The sequence below is a fragment of the Amphibalanus amphitrite genome, unplaced genomic scaffold, assembly GCF_019059575.1.
Source record: "Amphibalanus amphitrite isolate SeventyFive unplaced genomic scaffold, NRLGWU_Aamphi_draft 001247F_arrow, whole genome shotgun sequence".
In the NCBI taxonomy this organism is placed as follows: domain Eukaryota; kingdom Metazoa; phylum Arthropoda; class Thecostraca; order Balanomorpha; family Balanidae; genus Amphibalanus; species Amphibalanus amphitrite.
In genome coordinates this window covers 24,516-41,873 of record NW_024882740.1, presented here as the reverse complement: position 1 = coordinate 41,873, position 17,358 = coordinate 24,516, and the positions used below count along the sequence as shown (strand labels likewise).

The 17,358-nt window shown below is 47.2% G+C and overlaps 1 protein-coding gene across 1 annotated transcript in view; it reads left to right on the top strand.

Annotated features, from left to right (window-relative positions):
• LOC122371474 (potassium voltage-gated channel protein eag-like) overlaps positions 1-17,358 on the top strand; it is a gene marked incomplete at its 3' end in the record, with an annotated part of 53,685 nt that overhangs the window by 16,367 nt on the left and 19,960 nt on the right. The window contains exons 3-7 of the mRNA XM_043347824.1: positions 589-689; positions 5,450-5,582; positions 5,971-6,099; positions 6,790-6,911; positions 11,874-12,269. Coding sequence (XP_043203759.1) covers positions 589-689; positions 5,450-5,582; positions 5,971-6,099; positions 6,790-6,911; positions 11,874-12,269 — 881 coding nt within the window. The remainder of the gene's footprint in view (positions 1-588; positions 690-5,449; positions 5,583-5,970; positions 6,100-6,789; positions 6,912-11,873; positions 12,270-17,358) is intronic.

Sequence of the window (17,358 nt, the reverse complement as noted above, 5' to 3'; positions counted from 1 at the left end):
TAACGCATTCTGTGGAATACTTAACCGTAAGAAGGACTGCGGATCTTAGCTGATGGCCACTACGACGTTAAGCTAATGCGCTGTTTATATAAGTAGGCATAAGCATTGAAGGGCCATCTAACGCATTCTGTAGAATATTTACTTAACCGTAAGAAGGACTACGGATCTTAGCCGATGGCCACTACGACGTTTAGCTAATGCGCTGTTTATATAATTAGGCATAAGCATATTCAACAGCATCATTACTTGATGAGGTTATCCATTGAGGCTCATCCATTGCTGTTCGCCTTTTGAACTTATTTACGTGAAAGAGATACAAAAATGCAGACTATTCTTCCTTCTGGAGATGTATGTACTTGAGATAAACATCTGAAACAATCTACATCGCACACTGGACATCTGCGCAGTGCCGTTGCATCATGCATCATAATGCATTATTTTTATCAACTGCGTTTTTCAATCTCATTAGATTAGACGTAGTTCGGTCATGAAGTTTCTAAGCATGTAGGTTGTGTCGTGTAACTTGTAAAGTGTGACCTCCTGTCGCTTTGGATCACCATTTAGCCTGACGCGATCCTCTCTTTCCAGCGGACAGCAGTTTTTTGCTCGCCAATGCTCAGATCGTCGATTTTCCAATCGTCTACTGCAACGAGACGTTTTGCAAGATGTCTGGCTTCAATAGAGCAGAGGTAAGTCTTCCCGATTTCAGAGCAAACATCTGTTTTGCTTGTCTGGCCTGCTCCATTTTTATCTAATTCTTTTGATGAAAGAATGGCTGTGCAAGTAGTACTGAAAGTACCTGAATAGTACTGAAAGTACTATTAGTGCTGAAAGCACCTTTCAGTACTAATAGGCTCCTAGTTAGTAAGCGTTGCTAGCCGGCTCTGTCTGGACTTCGCCAGCTGGAAATAGTCGGTGTGTTGGTCGCCGCTGAACCGGCGAACAGTGCTCCTCTCCATCACGTGAATCTGACAATCGTAGAAACTATCCACCCTCCTCTCCCATCGTCCTGGAAACACCCACCAAACAGTTATGTCGAGCTGTCGCCGCTGTCGCTGCCTTGTCGATCCTTCCGACGACCCCACGTTGCTACCCCGCTGAGCCACCCACCACCTCTGCCGTCGCCGTCGTCACCGACGTCTGGTCGAGGTCGACGGGCTGGCGATTGTTCCGCGGCCGTCTCGCAGATAAATGACGGCGCTGTCGTCACGCGCCACGCGCTGGTGCCGGCCGATGAGCTGGTTTTCCGCGTCAGGGGACTCCGGGAGACAGTGAGGTCGGGTGGGGCACCATTCCGACGCTGCCACGTCAGCCGACTACAGACCGGAATCCAATCGTGTTTTCGCAGGAATGACGATCGGTATTTCGCAGGAAATGGTGTCGGCGTTGGTTGCAAACGGTCGGATGACATTGGAATGCTGGCTGATTTGGATATTTCTGGGGTGATCTCTTATTCCTGCTGTAGTTGCTTAATCCTGTTTGTATTGTTTTTGTAAATGTAATTTTTGGATAAATCCTATTTGACTGTTGATGTCACACTTCTGTGGATGATCAAAAGATTCATCACAAAATACCGTACTGTTATCGTACGAGACATTACTATTCAAGGAAATGAAAGCAAGTCATTCAATCAGCCTTTGTGATGCCCAGCTAACCCAATATGTCATCGTCCACAACGGCACAAAAACCCTGCCCACGCCCGGATTCTGACGACAGGAGGGCGTGTGTCCAAGTCCGTCCACCCGCACAATGGCACGGCACGGCTCGTGTCCGCACAGCCGTGACCAGTCCGGTCAGACGCGGATGCCGGATCTATTTCCAGCCGCGGCGCCGATCTTACCGGCTATTACGGGAGCTCCGCGGGGACCTGAGCGCAGCGACGCCGGACGAGATCACGTTCGCCCCCGTACTCCGCCCCCCCCCCCCCCCATCGCGGCCACCCGAGCCGAGTGTACAGGCGCAGAAGGCTCCAGGCTGGCTGTCCATAGCGACCTCAGGGGACAGACATCCTGCAGGCTGACCTCTGAGGTCTCATGGGATGTCCGGCTGCCGCCCGTGCGGTGATCTGGTCATGGAGATGGTCGATTATAGCCACGGAGACGGGACGGAGACGGGACAGACGCATGCAGAGATGATTGGAGACATGGCGGTGTGGGCACAGATCAGATTACGGAGACATGAGACCGAATGACGGAGCGGAGGGACGGAATCAAGTAACAGAGGAATGGAGAAGCAAGGAAATCAGAGCTACACAAGATAGAAGGGGAGAGGGAGAGAGAAGGAGAGAGAGAGAAAAAATAGTGGAAAGGCAAAAGAAACGGGGTATTTGCTAAGCAATCTGAGCCCGATAATCCGAGGCCAAATATCATCAGTTCCTTTATTTGATGTGCCTAGGTGTCGGACACCAATTGTGAATGAGTCCATGGTTTTAAATTTGGAACGGTAACGTGCATTTCATTTTTGGAAGTAATGATACGTTCAGAATCACACAGGAAGGTGTCGGCACACCATGAGGTCTGAAAGTCCTTGACATTGTGGAGCTGTTGGTGCCAGTTGGTGTTTTGCTGCCTCAGTTTGACAGACACCCCTCAGATCAATACGCCGTGACGTCTACAGCTCGTGTACTTAAATAATTAACGTCAGTTCCGTGTAAAATGAACTCCATAATGTCCCAGAAAATTGGATTGAATTAACCATAAACGGTCGTTGCATGAGTCAACCATGCATGTTGGTCAAACTACCTACGCCATTAATTAGTAAATCGCATTTACGCTCCGTAAGTCCTGGTGCCGGCAGGAGGATATCACGTCAGCCATTTCGTCAGCCTCCATCGCCCCCTGCCTCCCCCCTCCCCCCCACGGCGTGGGTGGGATTGTTTCCCGCCCACGAGCGGCGCCGACTTTACATCGCGTCCGGATTTAGCAGCCTCATCTACATCTCTGGCGGAGGGCGCACGCATATCCCGCACCCGCGAGTCGTGCCGATGTGTTCGCCTTGTTGCGCTGTCACGGGAGTAAGAGAAGCTCGGCGAAATGATCAAAATAATAGTTCGGCAAATAATTCGAATGCTCAATTGCTCTTTTTTTTTTGTCATTTTTCGCTGTTTTTTTACTCCCTTGTAATGAAGTATGACCCCCGCTCCGGACGCTTCAAGAAGTGCATAAGTTAAAATCGTGCTTCGGAAGAAACCTGACCCAGTGCCCACGGCGGGAAAGTTTTGAAGTCATAAAAGTTAACTTCTAATGAAGTCGCAATCATAAGTTGCAATCTAATGAAGAGTTTTATTGTGTCGACGGCTGGGCGCAGCGGGCTGTGGACGACTGTCGGCCCTCTCTCGTTTCACCCTGATCTTTGATTATTTTTTAGCGAGACTCCAGCGAGAGAGAGAGAGAGAGAGAGAGAGAGAGAGAGAGAGAGAGAGAGAGAGAGAGAGAGAGAGAGAGAGAGAGAGAGAGAGAGAGAGAGAGAGAGAGAGGAGAGTGACTTTATAAACGTCTCTACAGATGCCTTTTACGTGATGATGAGAAGCATACGATATGAATAACATAGATATAACGTGGATAACATACGATAACATTTTCAACATGATACACTCCATTATCACGTGATACGACGATGGTATCAATACATTCCCTCATCTTTCTGCTGACAGAGAGCTGGAAAGCGCACTGGTATTGCAACAGGCGAGCTAATTGTTTGTTTAGATGATACTCGTAGTTTCACCCAGCTCCATCCTCCTGAATACTTAAAGTTAAAGCCGGCAATGACATGTGACGTCCATTTAGATAATAGTTACTTCTATCATATAGAAAAGCTGCCCGCTAGATAACGCTCAAAATTAGCACCCGAGGCGCAAACAGCCATCCCTGCCACGTCTTCGGCTGCTGTTGGTGACATTCACTAACCTCTGACGCGATCCCCAGCCGTAAAGAAGCAAGTTCACCAGTTTATGATCAATAAAGTTTCAGTTATAAACCCGCTGAAAGTAAACGTCTCGCCGGATAGCCGCAGTGAAACGCTGTGAGGCGGAGTTTCTGGAATTACTCTATTCGGGATGACATGAAAGCGCTCAAAGAATGCTCTAGAATTAATAACATTTTTAATACTATGAATGAAACATTAAGATGCCTGTTGCGTCTAGAACATGCTATTCATAGCCCACTTTTATGTTACGTTCTTTGTATGGAGTTCTAAAATAGTTTTATGATAAAGTTTCAAAGGTTCGTTACTTTCAGTTAACCCTCGCCGGCCGAGGGGGGGGGGGCGGGTGCCGCCCCCCCATAGGGTTTTTTCGCGATAGCTCCGAACACGCTGGCGATAGAGAGCTGAAACTTGGCATACCTGACCTTTGATCCAAGCCGCATCTTTTGACACCAACCGCATTTTTGGGTCAGGTCAGGTCGCTGACCTATGACGTCATAAGTGAACCTCTGCACGGTCTACAGATGTCGCAACTACGCAACGCCCTCACTGCCAGAGGAGATGTCACAGGGAAATGAAACTTGCAGGATCTAGTATCCATTATGAGTCTCACAACTTGTATATCTCGGATTTTTCCTAAAGGTCATATGAGGTCAGGTCATTTTCGTGACCTCACCATTATAAGTCAATGAGGAAAAATTCAAACTGCTATTCTGGCGCCGGGAACGATCTCCAACTATCTCAAGCACACAGAATCGTGATTTGATGCACTCCTTGCAAGGTTAGATGCGTCACTTTTGCAATGTTGACCTTGCGTGACGTCATTTATGACGTCATCAAGGTCATATTAGTTTTTCGTCAATAACTCTTGATCAAATTGAGCTAGCGAGTCGGGAAAGTCACCAATGGACTCAAGAAGACCTGCCGAATCGAATGATATGCGACATGACCCCTTTCGACCAACTTCGTGACCTTAGGGTGCTGACCTGACCTTGACCTGAGGTCAACACCCCAAGTTGACCTGACCCGAACAAAAAGTATATCATTCGACGCGCCTGAGCGAGGCAAACACGATGCTGCCAAAATCGCGGCTCTGCGGCCATTTTGTGCGAAGTTATTCACCAAAAACTGAACCGTACCTTGGGGCACTTGACCTGACCTCAGAGGTCACCGGTTGACCTAGGACCTTAAAATCGGGTACCAATCTCTGCGTCTCGTAACGGCGCACACGCTCGTTTTTTCTGCGACGCGCTAGCTCCACCAGGGGCGAAACGGCGAGGGGGGGTCGTACCCGCCCCCCCCCCCCCTCGGCCGGCGCGTATGTAGAAAACCAATAGGTCCGGCGAGGGTTAAGTCACTCATGTCAATAGTGTTGAAAGTGACCTCAACTCAGCCCTGGTGGACTGCCTGTGAATTCGACTCATCGCAGTCCTTTTGCGACCCCGACCTACCTCTTGCGGTCTCTCTGTGACTTAAACTGCAGCCTGTTGTATGACTTCGTCTCACCGGGGCACCTTTGTATCTGCAGGTGATGCAGAAATCGTGCCGGTGCAGCTTCATGTACGGCGACCTAACCGACAAGGAGACCATCACGCGGCTGGAACAGAGCCTCGAGCAGCAAACTCTCGACCAGATCGAGATACTCATCTACAAGAAAAACAGTGGGTCACACACCTATCCTTTACTGATTCGCTTGTACTTACAAGTTACGCGGGCGTGTTTTATTACGGGCGTGTAGGCATGTTTGTGTTAACCGTATCTCTCGTGAGGTAGCTGTTCAATCGTGTGTAATTTGTGCAGAGACCAGTGTCGCTCACTTGAATATAGAGTGTCGGCATATGCAATTAATTCAATTTGAAATCAAATCAATACGACTGTCGAGTTTCACCGGTTTCACCAGTTTGCAACTCTCCAGAGTACTCAGTTCAAAATCAGTCAATCTCTTAACAAATGTAATTCATATGTCAAATTTAATCATAAAAACACATGACATCCGTCAGTACTGGTAATTTCGTGGACAGTAAATCACATCGGTACATCCTTTTTCAGGGACGCCGCTATGGCTGTTGCTGCACCTGGCCCCGATCCGGAACGAGAAGGAGGTGGTTGTGTTGTTCCTTCTCACCCTGCGAGACATCACGGCGCTCAAACAGCCCATCGAGGTGGACGACACCCGGGGTGAGATGCTGCGCTGTACGCGATATAACTATCAGCAAACATAACTGCAGTATGTAAATCGTTGGTGAACAGGTCATTCGCCTGCTGGCAAATTTGCCCAGTGAGTGGGAAGGGCATCGCGATATTTTTGGGAGATTTCACTGAAATGATGCCGGCTGTAGATAATCATCATATTATTGTTTTCGTAATATCTTCTCTTGTATAAAACCTTCACAAAAAAGGATAGTGATGATACAGGGTGTCCAGAAAAAAAGATACTACGGAAATTAAGTCGCATTCATTAACGCACGTGCCGATTTTGTTCCAAACTCATGTGCTTGTAGTGCAAGATTTGGCAAAACTCATAAGCACTGTAATGCGTCGTTGGAAAGTTGTCTGCCTGCCCTCCGAGATTGTCAACAAGACCATCAGTCACCTGCAGACTGTGCTAGTGCTGGAGCTGATCCGCCGTAAGGCCGCTCACATTGAGTATCTGCTTTGAGGAGCTGCCGCAACTAACCAAAGAGTTTACATGCCATGTGGCACCTGCTGTCTGTTTTGCCATATTTTGGCGAATACAAGCATGTGCCATTTTAAAATGTAAGGTGTTTATTTTCGGAATTACAGCAAAAAATAATAGTATCCGTTTTTTCTGGACACCCTGTAGTTAGGAGAAGCGCAAAGAGACCCGGTCCCTGTCTCTCCCAGCAGGTCTGTCCAAGTTCGCCAAGCTGGCCCGCTCGGTGACCCGGTCTCGGACCGTGCTGGCCTCCCAGTTCGCCTCCAACATGACCGGGATCAAGGAGAACGGCAAACAGTCCAACATCGGACACGTGAGTTTGAAATAATCAATACAGTCCATTGTCCAACATCAGACACCTGAGTTAAGATTATCCATACAGTCCAACATCGGATACATGAGTAAGAAATGCACAGTCCAATATCGGATACATGAATAAGCAAAACACCGTGCAACATCGGACACGTGAAGTCAGTCCAAAAGCGGACACGTGAGTTAGAAATACATACAGTCTAACATCGGACACGTGAGTTAGAAATACATTCAGTCCAACATCGGACTCGTAAGTTTGAAAGACACAATCGGCGGCCAAAAGCTTCCCTAATGCATCACGTTAATTAGACAGCGAGCTCTTTGCAGTGGTGTCTCATCATGAAAGGTTGAGAAAACACACGGTCATCAAATACCCTGCCGTATACATAGGTTATGCGTCCCTGTCGCAGCTCTGGCCACCAATTTCCAGCGCACGGTAATGATTACAGGAGCCGGCAAGTTAAACTTGTGGCGAAACTGCACCCATGCGGAAACTCTGGTAGTAAGATGCCGCAACTAACGAGCGACATTTCACACTTGGCTACGTAGGAGATTGCCTGTAGATGAGTTAGAGATGATATTCTTTAAACGAATTCAACAACACCCGATGTGTCACTGACCTAAAGCTCTAGCTCAGTTCCGTTGGGTGTCGACCTCTCTCAATACTTCATCTCCATATATCTGAAAATGCCGACAAGTCAGACATCTGTTGCTAGCAAAACATCTCTTGCTGAATGCTGCAGTGGATGTTTTCGACCCATCAACGGACGTTACAAATTTTGAACATCTATGCGATCAATGCTCAGCGCCAAGGCACAAAATGCATTGATGATTTAATCTGAAGGATTCTGTAGAATAACAAGATAGGTATTGAAAGTGACTTAAACCCTCCAACAGCCTTAGCATAATGAATGTCTTATCAAGGCATGTTTAAGCTGTATCGCACGACATGTATAAAGATAGTGATGCTACTTTTTGTGGAACATAATTGGTAGCATCGATTTATTTAATGCTATACAGTAGGTATGACCGGTATGACCTTACCAACCTTCATCAAAAGTATGTTCGTTGGTATTTCCGACATGGGCCGTAAAAATGTGATCGGCCGGTGAACACAATCTGTAGTAGCTCAAAACATCAATATCCAATTCACCCAGTAGTTTGTCAGAATGAAATGTTAATTCAGACCCACTTTACGTTTTCCAGTCACGCGCTTGGTTGCGACTTCGGTACACATTCGACAAGGTTTTCTGCTCAGACTTACAGCTATAGACCGGCGCCGTACATACATTGGCTTTTAACGACTGCTTTTAGCGAAAAACGGCCACATCTGTTCGAGTTGGTGTGTGCAGAAGCCCAATCGGGTCAGCTGAACGCTCTCAGTAATTGAGTTATATAAGCTAACGGTTCGATCGTAAGACGAAATCTAATTAATTAGAAACGTGATTATGATTGATCAAACCTTATATAAATCGTTCAACTTGGCTACAAGATAAAATAAATGAAATTTATCTCAATAACCCACCGATGATTTATTATTTCACTAGCCGCTTATGCTTCCAAATTCAATCAGTTACAATCGCTGCCCAAGCCCTGGAAGACTGTTGGTGTGGAGAGCTATTTAGGCAGCCACCGCTGCCGGCCCATTGATTAGACTGTGCAGGCGCGTGTCTGGACGGACGCCCTACGACCAAGGTATAAGGCGGTGGCCGTGACCTCGGCTTTGACCTGTGGCCGATCATACTCTGCCGTGACCCGTGACAGGCTCTCGCTCTGTCGTGACTTTATGACTTGGACACTTTATAGAAACAAGCCAGTGTGGTGGCGATCAGAAATTGACCCCACTCTGCGCTTCCACCGCCAATCTACCGCCAATTCTATTATGAAGGCTCTAGTTCGCGATGAATCGCTCGTATGAGGTGGTGCTCCCCTAACCCTAAACCTTACCACACCCCCATGCATCCCACGCACTGAATTTTTTCCATCAACATACCCTCACCAATTTAGGTGGGTTCGCAGCTTCACGTCACATATTCTCAATTTACCCTAACAATACTCTCACCACATCTCCCGCTCTCATCCTCACTCCCCGTTTCCTCTCCTGTTATCGCATTCCCTGTCAGCACTAGCGAGCTGTCGATTCCTTGGCGGGGCCGGCAGGGCGCCAAGTTGACAGAGCCACCCGGTGTAAACTAGAGGTCTGCACCGGCCGGCTGCAGCCGCGGCTGGCTGCAGCCCCACGGCTGTGGGCCGGGGCGGCTGCAAATATCTCCAAGAACACGGCTACGGCTGTGGCCACGGCTGTGAGATTTCAAGCTCAATCTTAAGTACTCAAATATAAAATTTCAAATCCTTAATCTCACATTCTGATAAGCAGTCTAGCCAGTAAAAATCATGCAAAGGATGCCCAGCAACATTGAAAGTGGTGAAACCTTTGAAAACCTGTAATGGTTTTACCATTTGCTGTAGGGGAGTTTGCACTCTGGTACAGAATACTAATTATAGGTGCCAATTGTTCCTTCATCATCAAGAGCTTGACAGCTTCAGAAAATGCAACATGTTGCATTGTCACATCCCTCTCAAATCAATCTCACCTGGTCATTAGGAGAGCACCTTACAGCTATTGAAGATGAGCATTCAATAATTCCTTCAGGTAATAGAAAAAGAAATCACGCCTATGTAAAGGCAGGTTAAGGCTTCATAAAATATTATCAAAAATAACTCTTAGATGTATTTCTGGATTTTCGGCTAGTACAATTACATAATATAAAACTGGCGCTTTATGTTCTAACTGGTGTGTGAGTGACCGCTAACAGAAAATGCTGATCAACGAAGCCAATGGAATTAGATTATAAGTGAGCATGAACCTCACTTACGGTTAATTCACATGATGGTGAAAACCCTGAACACGTAATTTACATGACGGTAAAACCCTGAACACAATATTTCTTACGCGAGCTGTTGACTTTACTAATAAAATGACGTCTTCTTCTGTAAATGTTAAAATTTGATGCCAAATCATTGTTTGAGAGCAAGTTTTCAAATGTATAGCATTATTATTTATTTAATATAATTTTTATGGCTGTTTATAGTGACACAAAACAATTTATTGCCACATCTTTGCTATTGACGTCATTAAAAACTCAAGTAAAATTTTTGATTGAAAGAGGCAATTGTGGCTCGCACGTCCTTGGGGATTTGAGCGAAGATCATTATTTGGAAAAATCAAAATAGATGAATGTTTTCTTTCTTGGACGCTCACTAGTGTTTTGATGCCTTGCATATCAAATTAGTTTGAGACTTGCTCAAAAGGCTGCTTCAAGCCTGGCATATCACACCCCAGAAAATATGCAAGGTAAGAAAGAAGTAAGAGTTTTGACTAGAAAATTACTGTTTGACAGTCCATCAACTTCAGTTTCATTTTCCATACCTAACATTGATAATGAAAAGCATCAGGGTCTGTTGTTCTGTCCCACAACCATGCTTCAGGATTTGGCATTAGATGTCTACACTGCTAGTGCTTCTATTCTGGTTCGTTGTTTATGTTTTCTGTTGATGTAGGTACCTACCTACCCATCCTTCTTAACCCCTTGCAAGGGCTTGTGTAGACATGCATTGCGCATCAAGCTTCAGGCCTTCGGCCTAAAGCCAGATACACAACCACTTAACCTATGATGCTTCATGAGCTTGAGAATCTATAGCCCATTGCAATGTGCTTTTGGCTATATGTTTCAACTAAAAACAACTTATTATATACTATTTGGTTGCATTTCATTGAAAGTATCCACGGGCGGCTGACGGCTGGCTGCCCACAGTTTGCCACGGCTGTGGGCGGCTGTGGCTGTGGAGCCACGGCTGCGGGGCGGCTAGGCTGTGGAAAATTGCAGCCGTGCAGAACTCTAGTGTAAACGCTCCTGTGTGGCCCAGTTCCGCCGACATTCGGCCGAATCCGAAATGACTAACACACGGGATCGCCCTGTCCTGGTTAGCAAGATTACTTTCTGGGTGCCGTAGAGCGATGTTAAACAACGCATTTATGGCTAAGGGAAATGTGTGGCGGAAATGTTTTTGATTGGAAATGACGGGGATTAAAAAAGTGATGCGGGAAGCGTGTCATTGCATTTCTTAGCACTTGATTTATGAGGTTTGCTGATGCCTTCAAAACGGCATCGTTGTTTCTTCAGGATTACCTATAGACGACTCCAGGTCATACGGTTTTCGTATAAGGCCGTATTCCTTACCGGAAATTATCTTATTATTCTTGCAAGTTGAAACATTCATCTGTATCGTTGGTATCGTCATGGTATCGATGAGATCTTCAACTCCCAACACCATCCTCCTTCTTATCATGGCCCTGTTTTCTTGACGGTTGGGTTGTATTCCAGTCAGCGCGCGCGCCCGGGCGTGGGGAGTGTAAATATTGTTTCTGGACACCTTTTGCTGCCACAGCTAAGTAGGCCCATAAAGTGGCACCGCCGGTGGCATGTCGATGGCACGTAACGTGGATGCCCTATCAGCGACGCTATGTGCTTATCGACACAGATCGTTTAGCGGGCTTCCTCAATAAGTGCACGCCTGAAAACATCAATCTTCTTCACAAATTGAGAAACGTTCCTGTGCACCGGCCAATGCAGTTTTTCCGATTTCCTTATTTCAACTCGAAAACCGTTTTCCGTTCGCAAAAATTGAAATGTTAACGAGTTATCGATCTCAGTGAGGGACATTGTTATATTACATGCCACTACCTCTGGGTCGAGTCTTTAGGCTAAATCCTATGCTACCAGTGACCAGAATTGGTGCGGCATTGTGTGTCGACAATGTGTCCATTGTCTACCAAAATATGACATCTGACTTACAACAGATGAACAGATGACCTGAGCTCTCCGAGTTCTGACAGATGTCTGACCTGACCTGACCCCAATGACCCGAACTGACCCGACCGGACCTCTGTGTGCTCCGACAGATGATGTCTCTAAACTCGGACGTGCTGCCGCAGTACCGTCAGGAAGCGCCCAAGACACCTCCCCACATCCTGCTTCACTACTGTGCCTTCAAAGCCATCTGGGACTGGGCCATTCTGTGTCTGACTTTTTACACCGCCATCATGGTGCCATTCAACGTCGCCTTCAAGAACAAGACGTCGGAGGACGTCAGCTTGCTGGTGGTCGACTCCATCGTCGACGTCATCTTCTTCATTGACATAGTGCTCAACTTTCACACGACATTTGTGGGGCCCGGCGGGGAGGTGGTGAGCGACCCGAAGATCATCCGAATGAACTACCTCAAGTCGTGGTTCATTATCGACTTGCTCTCCTGTCTGCCGTACGACGTCTTCAACGCCTTCGATCATGATGAGGACGTGAGTATGCAACGGCGTGCCATTCTTTGGTGAATAGGTAGTTACTGTGTTTGCATGTCATGCCCAAGATTACTACAACATAGTAATTTCGGGTAGCATCTTAGTACGTATAGTAAAGTAGTACAACGTAGTTGCAGCAGACACAGGTCATGCCCCGTGTCTTGCCTACTATCTTTAACTAAGTTACTTCGCATCTATTTTTCAGTACTGATAAACGAGCTCAATTTAGAAGCGAACTTGCCTGGGCGTAAGCCTCTGAACTTTGAGCTCCCAGTGTGTACTTAGCCTCCAGTGTGTGACGTCCGTTGCCGCAAGGGAATCCGCTCAATGGAACCGAGTTTGAGAGAAGCATCAACTTTGATGATGAAGTTCTGTATCGGCTAAATGATGGATAGAGCTCAATGACAGTCGATCGGAGGCTGGTGAGATTCCAGGATTCTGGAACTGATGCTTGCGTACATTCGCCGATGATGTCGTCCGAGTACTACGGAACATTTGAGGACTCAACTAGGTATCTATCCCTGTGTAGCTAAGTACCTGCCCTGCAGTGCACTTTGTGAGACGGAAACACGTGTTTCCACTTTCTGCGTTCCACTTAAAAACAGTTTTTTTTTTTCGCTTCACTAACGAGCTTCCGGAGATTAAGACTGATACCATTTTCTGTTCAGCTGAACTTCAGCTAAGCCGACGACACTGACATGGTATTACGATTATTATTTTTTAAAAAAACTGTCTTCTTGAACTTTTTATTTAGGAATCCGGGTATTCCCTGATCTTTCTTTGCGATCATAATATTGAGATGGCCAATAATGACATGAGACCTCCATCCTCATGCAAAGTTTCACACTGCATGATGCTGTGACTCATCTTGCAATACCTGGCCGTCACTTGGTCACCTGTGGCTGCAGCCCGCTCCCGGAGGTCAAGATGTGGCCGCTAGGGACCGAAACAGCTCGAAGCTCGAAGCCGGGATATCCCGGAGCTGAGATAACTCGAGGCCGAGACTAAGCTCGCAGCTGGAATAGTTCGCGGAGCTGACTCAGCTCGGTGGTATACTGTTCCGATCTCCCACGGTGCCGCGAAAGGGACGACACAGGCTGACCTCCGCCACTCAGCAGTGACGCCAACCTCAGCCGGACTGTCAGTCGACTGTCTGATTTACGGACCGGGCTGATGGCAGGGGACAAATGTGGGCACTGACGCTCGGACGCTAAACTGGGCCCGACGGAACCCGGGGTGACGCAAAGGAGCGCTCCTTGAATAGCTAAACATTGGTCCAGTAATTAGCGCAAATGGACAAAATGAACGACTGGTAGTTTTGGGGCGATTAGCTGATATGGACCTGGCTATGCTAACGTTAACCGACATAAGGCTCAATCGTAATAAAAGATGATTAGCTGGACAACGCTTTAATGAATTACGTGTTTAAATATAAACTTCGATAAATCTTCCGCTCATAGCCACTTCATGGCGCACTTCTGAGTCACCCAAATACAATAATTCGTTTAGTTTCGCAAGTTTTTATTTACATATTAACCCTCGCCCATGTAGGGGGGGGGGGGGTTGGTGCAACCCCCCCCTGAGGTTTTTCGGAAATAGTGTAAAAACGGCGGCGCGCAGCGCCGCCAAATTTTGGGTACCTTATGGGGCAAACCTTGCGCATCTTTTGATAAAAATAATTTGACCGGGTCATGTCAGGTCACGGAGTTATGACGTCACAAAGGGAACAGCCTCCGGCCGGATTTTCACAAACTGAGTGCCAACGCCCGAGGTTTCCTGCCGGTGGTACGGACATCGGTTGATGGATCGCGATGAAACTTCCCATGCATGTTGGGGCAAGTATTGGCTATCATATGGTATAAGAAACTTGACCGGGTCAGGTCAGGTCACGGAGCTATGACGTCACAAGAGGAACAGCGTCCGGTACTATTTTTGAAAAGCGCCCGAACCACTATTTTGCTAATTCTTGTCACCTCAATGGGAATATGCAGCAATATTAGCTTCTATAGGGAGCAAATGGACCTTCCAAATCCAAAAATACAATCAGATTTCAAAAATTTAAATTTTGATTTTTCGAATTTCTGCCGCCGACTGTGACCTTGCCGACTTCCGGCGCTCCCAACGCGCCATTTTTAGAGCTAGGGAAACGAAATACATACCAAACGATAGAGAATTGATCAAGGAACACGATAGTGAAGGTTTCAAGTCGATATCTCCCACCGTTTTGCCGCAATCGCCGCGGAAAGTTGAAAAAAGTCTATTTTTCCGAAAATTTGACCTTTGACCGGTCAAAAGTAGGTCAAATGTTGACCTAGGACCAAAAAATATACCACCAATCGCGAGATCTCGGCGAGAGCAATCCGTTGGTCTTTTCCGCTAAGCTCTACGACGCTCCGTTTTCAAACGCCAAGGGGGGGGGGTCGCACCAACCCCCCCCCCCTGCATGGGCGAAGGTGGCAGATCGCCGTTTACGGGCGAGGGTTAAGCTGGAAGATAACTTCAAATTTTGACCAAGGTCCCAAATCTGACATTCAATTTTGCTTGGGCTTACACTAAAAATGTTGCCGACAAAAGTTTTGTTAGATTATCTAGCTGGCAGTATCATATGAAATCAGCTTTGCTGGGCTGTCACAATATCAGGCCGGCCAGTGTGCCGGCCGGATTCTGCAGGGTTACAGTCCGTGATAAATTGATTTCCGGCAATTGGTCTGATTCGGTGAGGGCCGTGCCTCCGGACCGGACCCGTTGCCGAGCCGTTGGTCCTCCTCCCGGGCCGACATCGGTCGATATCCCTCCAGCCGACAGCTCGGGCCGCCGGCCGCCGCTGCTCGCAGCGCAATCACCAATCACAAATATTACCCGTCCTCAAATGGAATGAAGAAAATGGATAGAACCGATAGAAGCAGATGGTCGTTCACCGACGGAGTTCGGGCTGGATATGAGTGTTCCCTCATCTTTGAGACCAGTTTTATGTCAGTTCTTTTTGTGATGAACAGCACGGCGTTTTCCATTTGAGAATTGGCTCAGCGCTGCGGAGCAGGCTGCTCTGATCCACCTGGCAGTGCCATTCCGCCGTTCCGTCTGGTCCAGAGACTGGACATTACTGAATGAGTAGAGACGGGGCGCGGTGGCCAAAACTGGACTGAACATGAGCCCGAAGGGAGAGAAGGAGACGACAGACATTACCCTGCAGAAATACGGCGGTGGAGACTAATATTGGACATTACCCTGTAGGGAGACAGGGAGACGGCTGACATTACCCCACAGGGAGAAGGAGACAGATATGACTGGTGCTGAGCGTAAACCGTGGAGAGACAGGGAGTGATGATCGAATCATGGACGGTCACAGCCATGAAGGGAGACGGTGAAAGCGATTACCTGAGATGGACGCAACCCTACGGGTTACAGGAAGATCGGTACTGGACAATGATGCATGGGTAGACGGACAACCCTGCAGTGAAAGCGAGTATAGTGCCACAGCCAACTGCCGTTCCCGATACTCCCAGAACCGGAGATTTGTGCCGTGATGTCCCGGTCGCCGAGGACAACTCGTGTGATCGGGTCCGTTGGAAACGACTGTATGACGACAGGCCAGTCACTGATGGAAATTGGCGGCGAGATTTAACGGTTGTCAGCCCAGCGTCCAGCAGAGGGTTACTGATAGAGTGTTGGAAAACCAGATATTTTGCTTAACTCCATCGCGCAGCTGAGGCTGCGTTTTGGTGTATGTGGCTTGGGAACGGTCAGCTTGAAGGGTGATTGTAAAGTTTATATTAAAATGCATCAATTTAATATCATCAAGTCAGACACGTAAACCAAGAACAAGGAAACCCCATTATTGAATACTAACTAATAACGTCGTTAGAAAAACGTGTCTCCGTTTGCTGAGATTGCTCGAATAAGCAATGCATTTCTTTGATAACTGTTCTGAACGAATCGTCAACTTCTGCCTACAGGATAAAACTCGCGAGAAGTACCCGCATCCGTGTAAGGCGACGAGCTGTCATTGCGCATTTAGGACTCTCTATAATCAGGCTCGGTAGAGCCAATTATACCTAATGTTGTACCTACACATTACAAGCATGTCATGCTGGTATTATAAGCACTGCAGTTAGTCAAAATGGAGTCAGAAAAGTCATGAAAGTCATCGTTCGCAAATGACAAAGAGACATGAATTTCTCATCGGTTGAGATCGATGTGCCAGAATTTCCTCGGTATAGGGAGGAACCGGGCACATATTTGCTATCAACCGACCGCATTTATTGGTGCGGAAGGTTTGAGTTGGAGCAATGTTTAGTTTGTCTATTTGTTTATTAAATCACTAGCTGAGTAACAGATGGAGGGAAAGTTCGAGTATCATTCCAGTTCCACAACATTGGCTATGCTGACCTTGTAGGTAATGTAGTTACTAGTTACGTTTGTGGTTTCAACGCTGAGTTCGTAGCTCGATAGTATCAGCTGTGATTGAAGCGGATTGATTGAATCCAGTCGGGCCTGCCAATTTCCTGTAGGCGATTAGCGTTCACAGTATCTCGCTCGACCGCGGCCGCTGAGGGCGGTCGCTACTATCCCGCAGCATACAGATGTAATGCGGCACAGTCTACCTTCCTGTATGTTACTGGGCTGATCCGGCGCCGCATGGAGCGGAATCGCGGTGGACATTCAGCGCGAAGAAGTGAGGATGGGCTGGGCTACGTGTCCGCGGCTTGTCAAAGTTATCGTGTAGCCTGTGTGGGTGGTGCTTATGAGTGCCCATTTCCGAGGGGATATTAGCCAATTTCGTTTGAGACTAGTTTTTATCCCAACGACAAATCGCTTCCGGAGCTAAGGGCTACGTTGTCTCCTGCATTCCTATACCTATAAAGTTTAATTACTCTATTGTTATTGAACCACCATGTGCATTTAAATACACAACAGCACCATGTCATGTTTAAAGGGACTATCCCACCTTCTAAAATGTTGTTAAAACCAGTTAAATTGTGCCCGACTTTATAGATTGGATGACCAGGAACACGGTTCTGGCATTTATTTTTCATTAAACATCTTAGGCTTCCCATATTCCAAACACAAACTTTCAAATATGTGACGT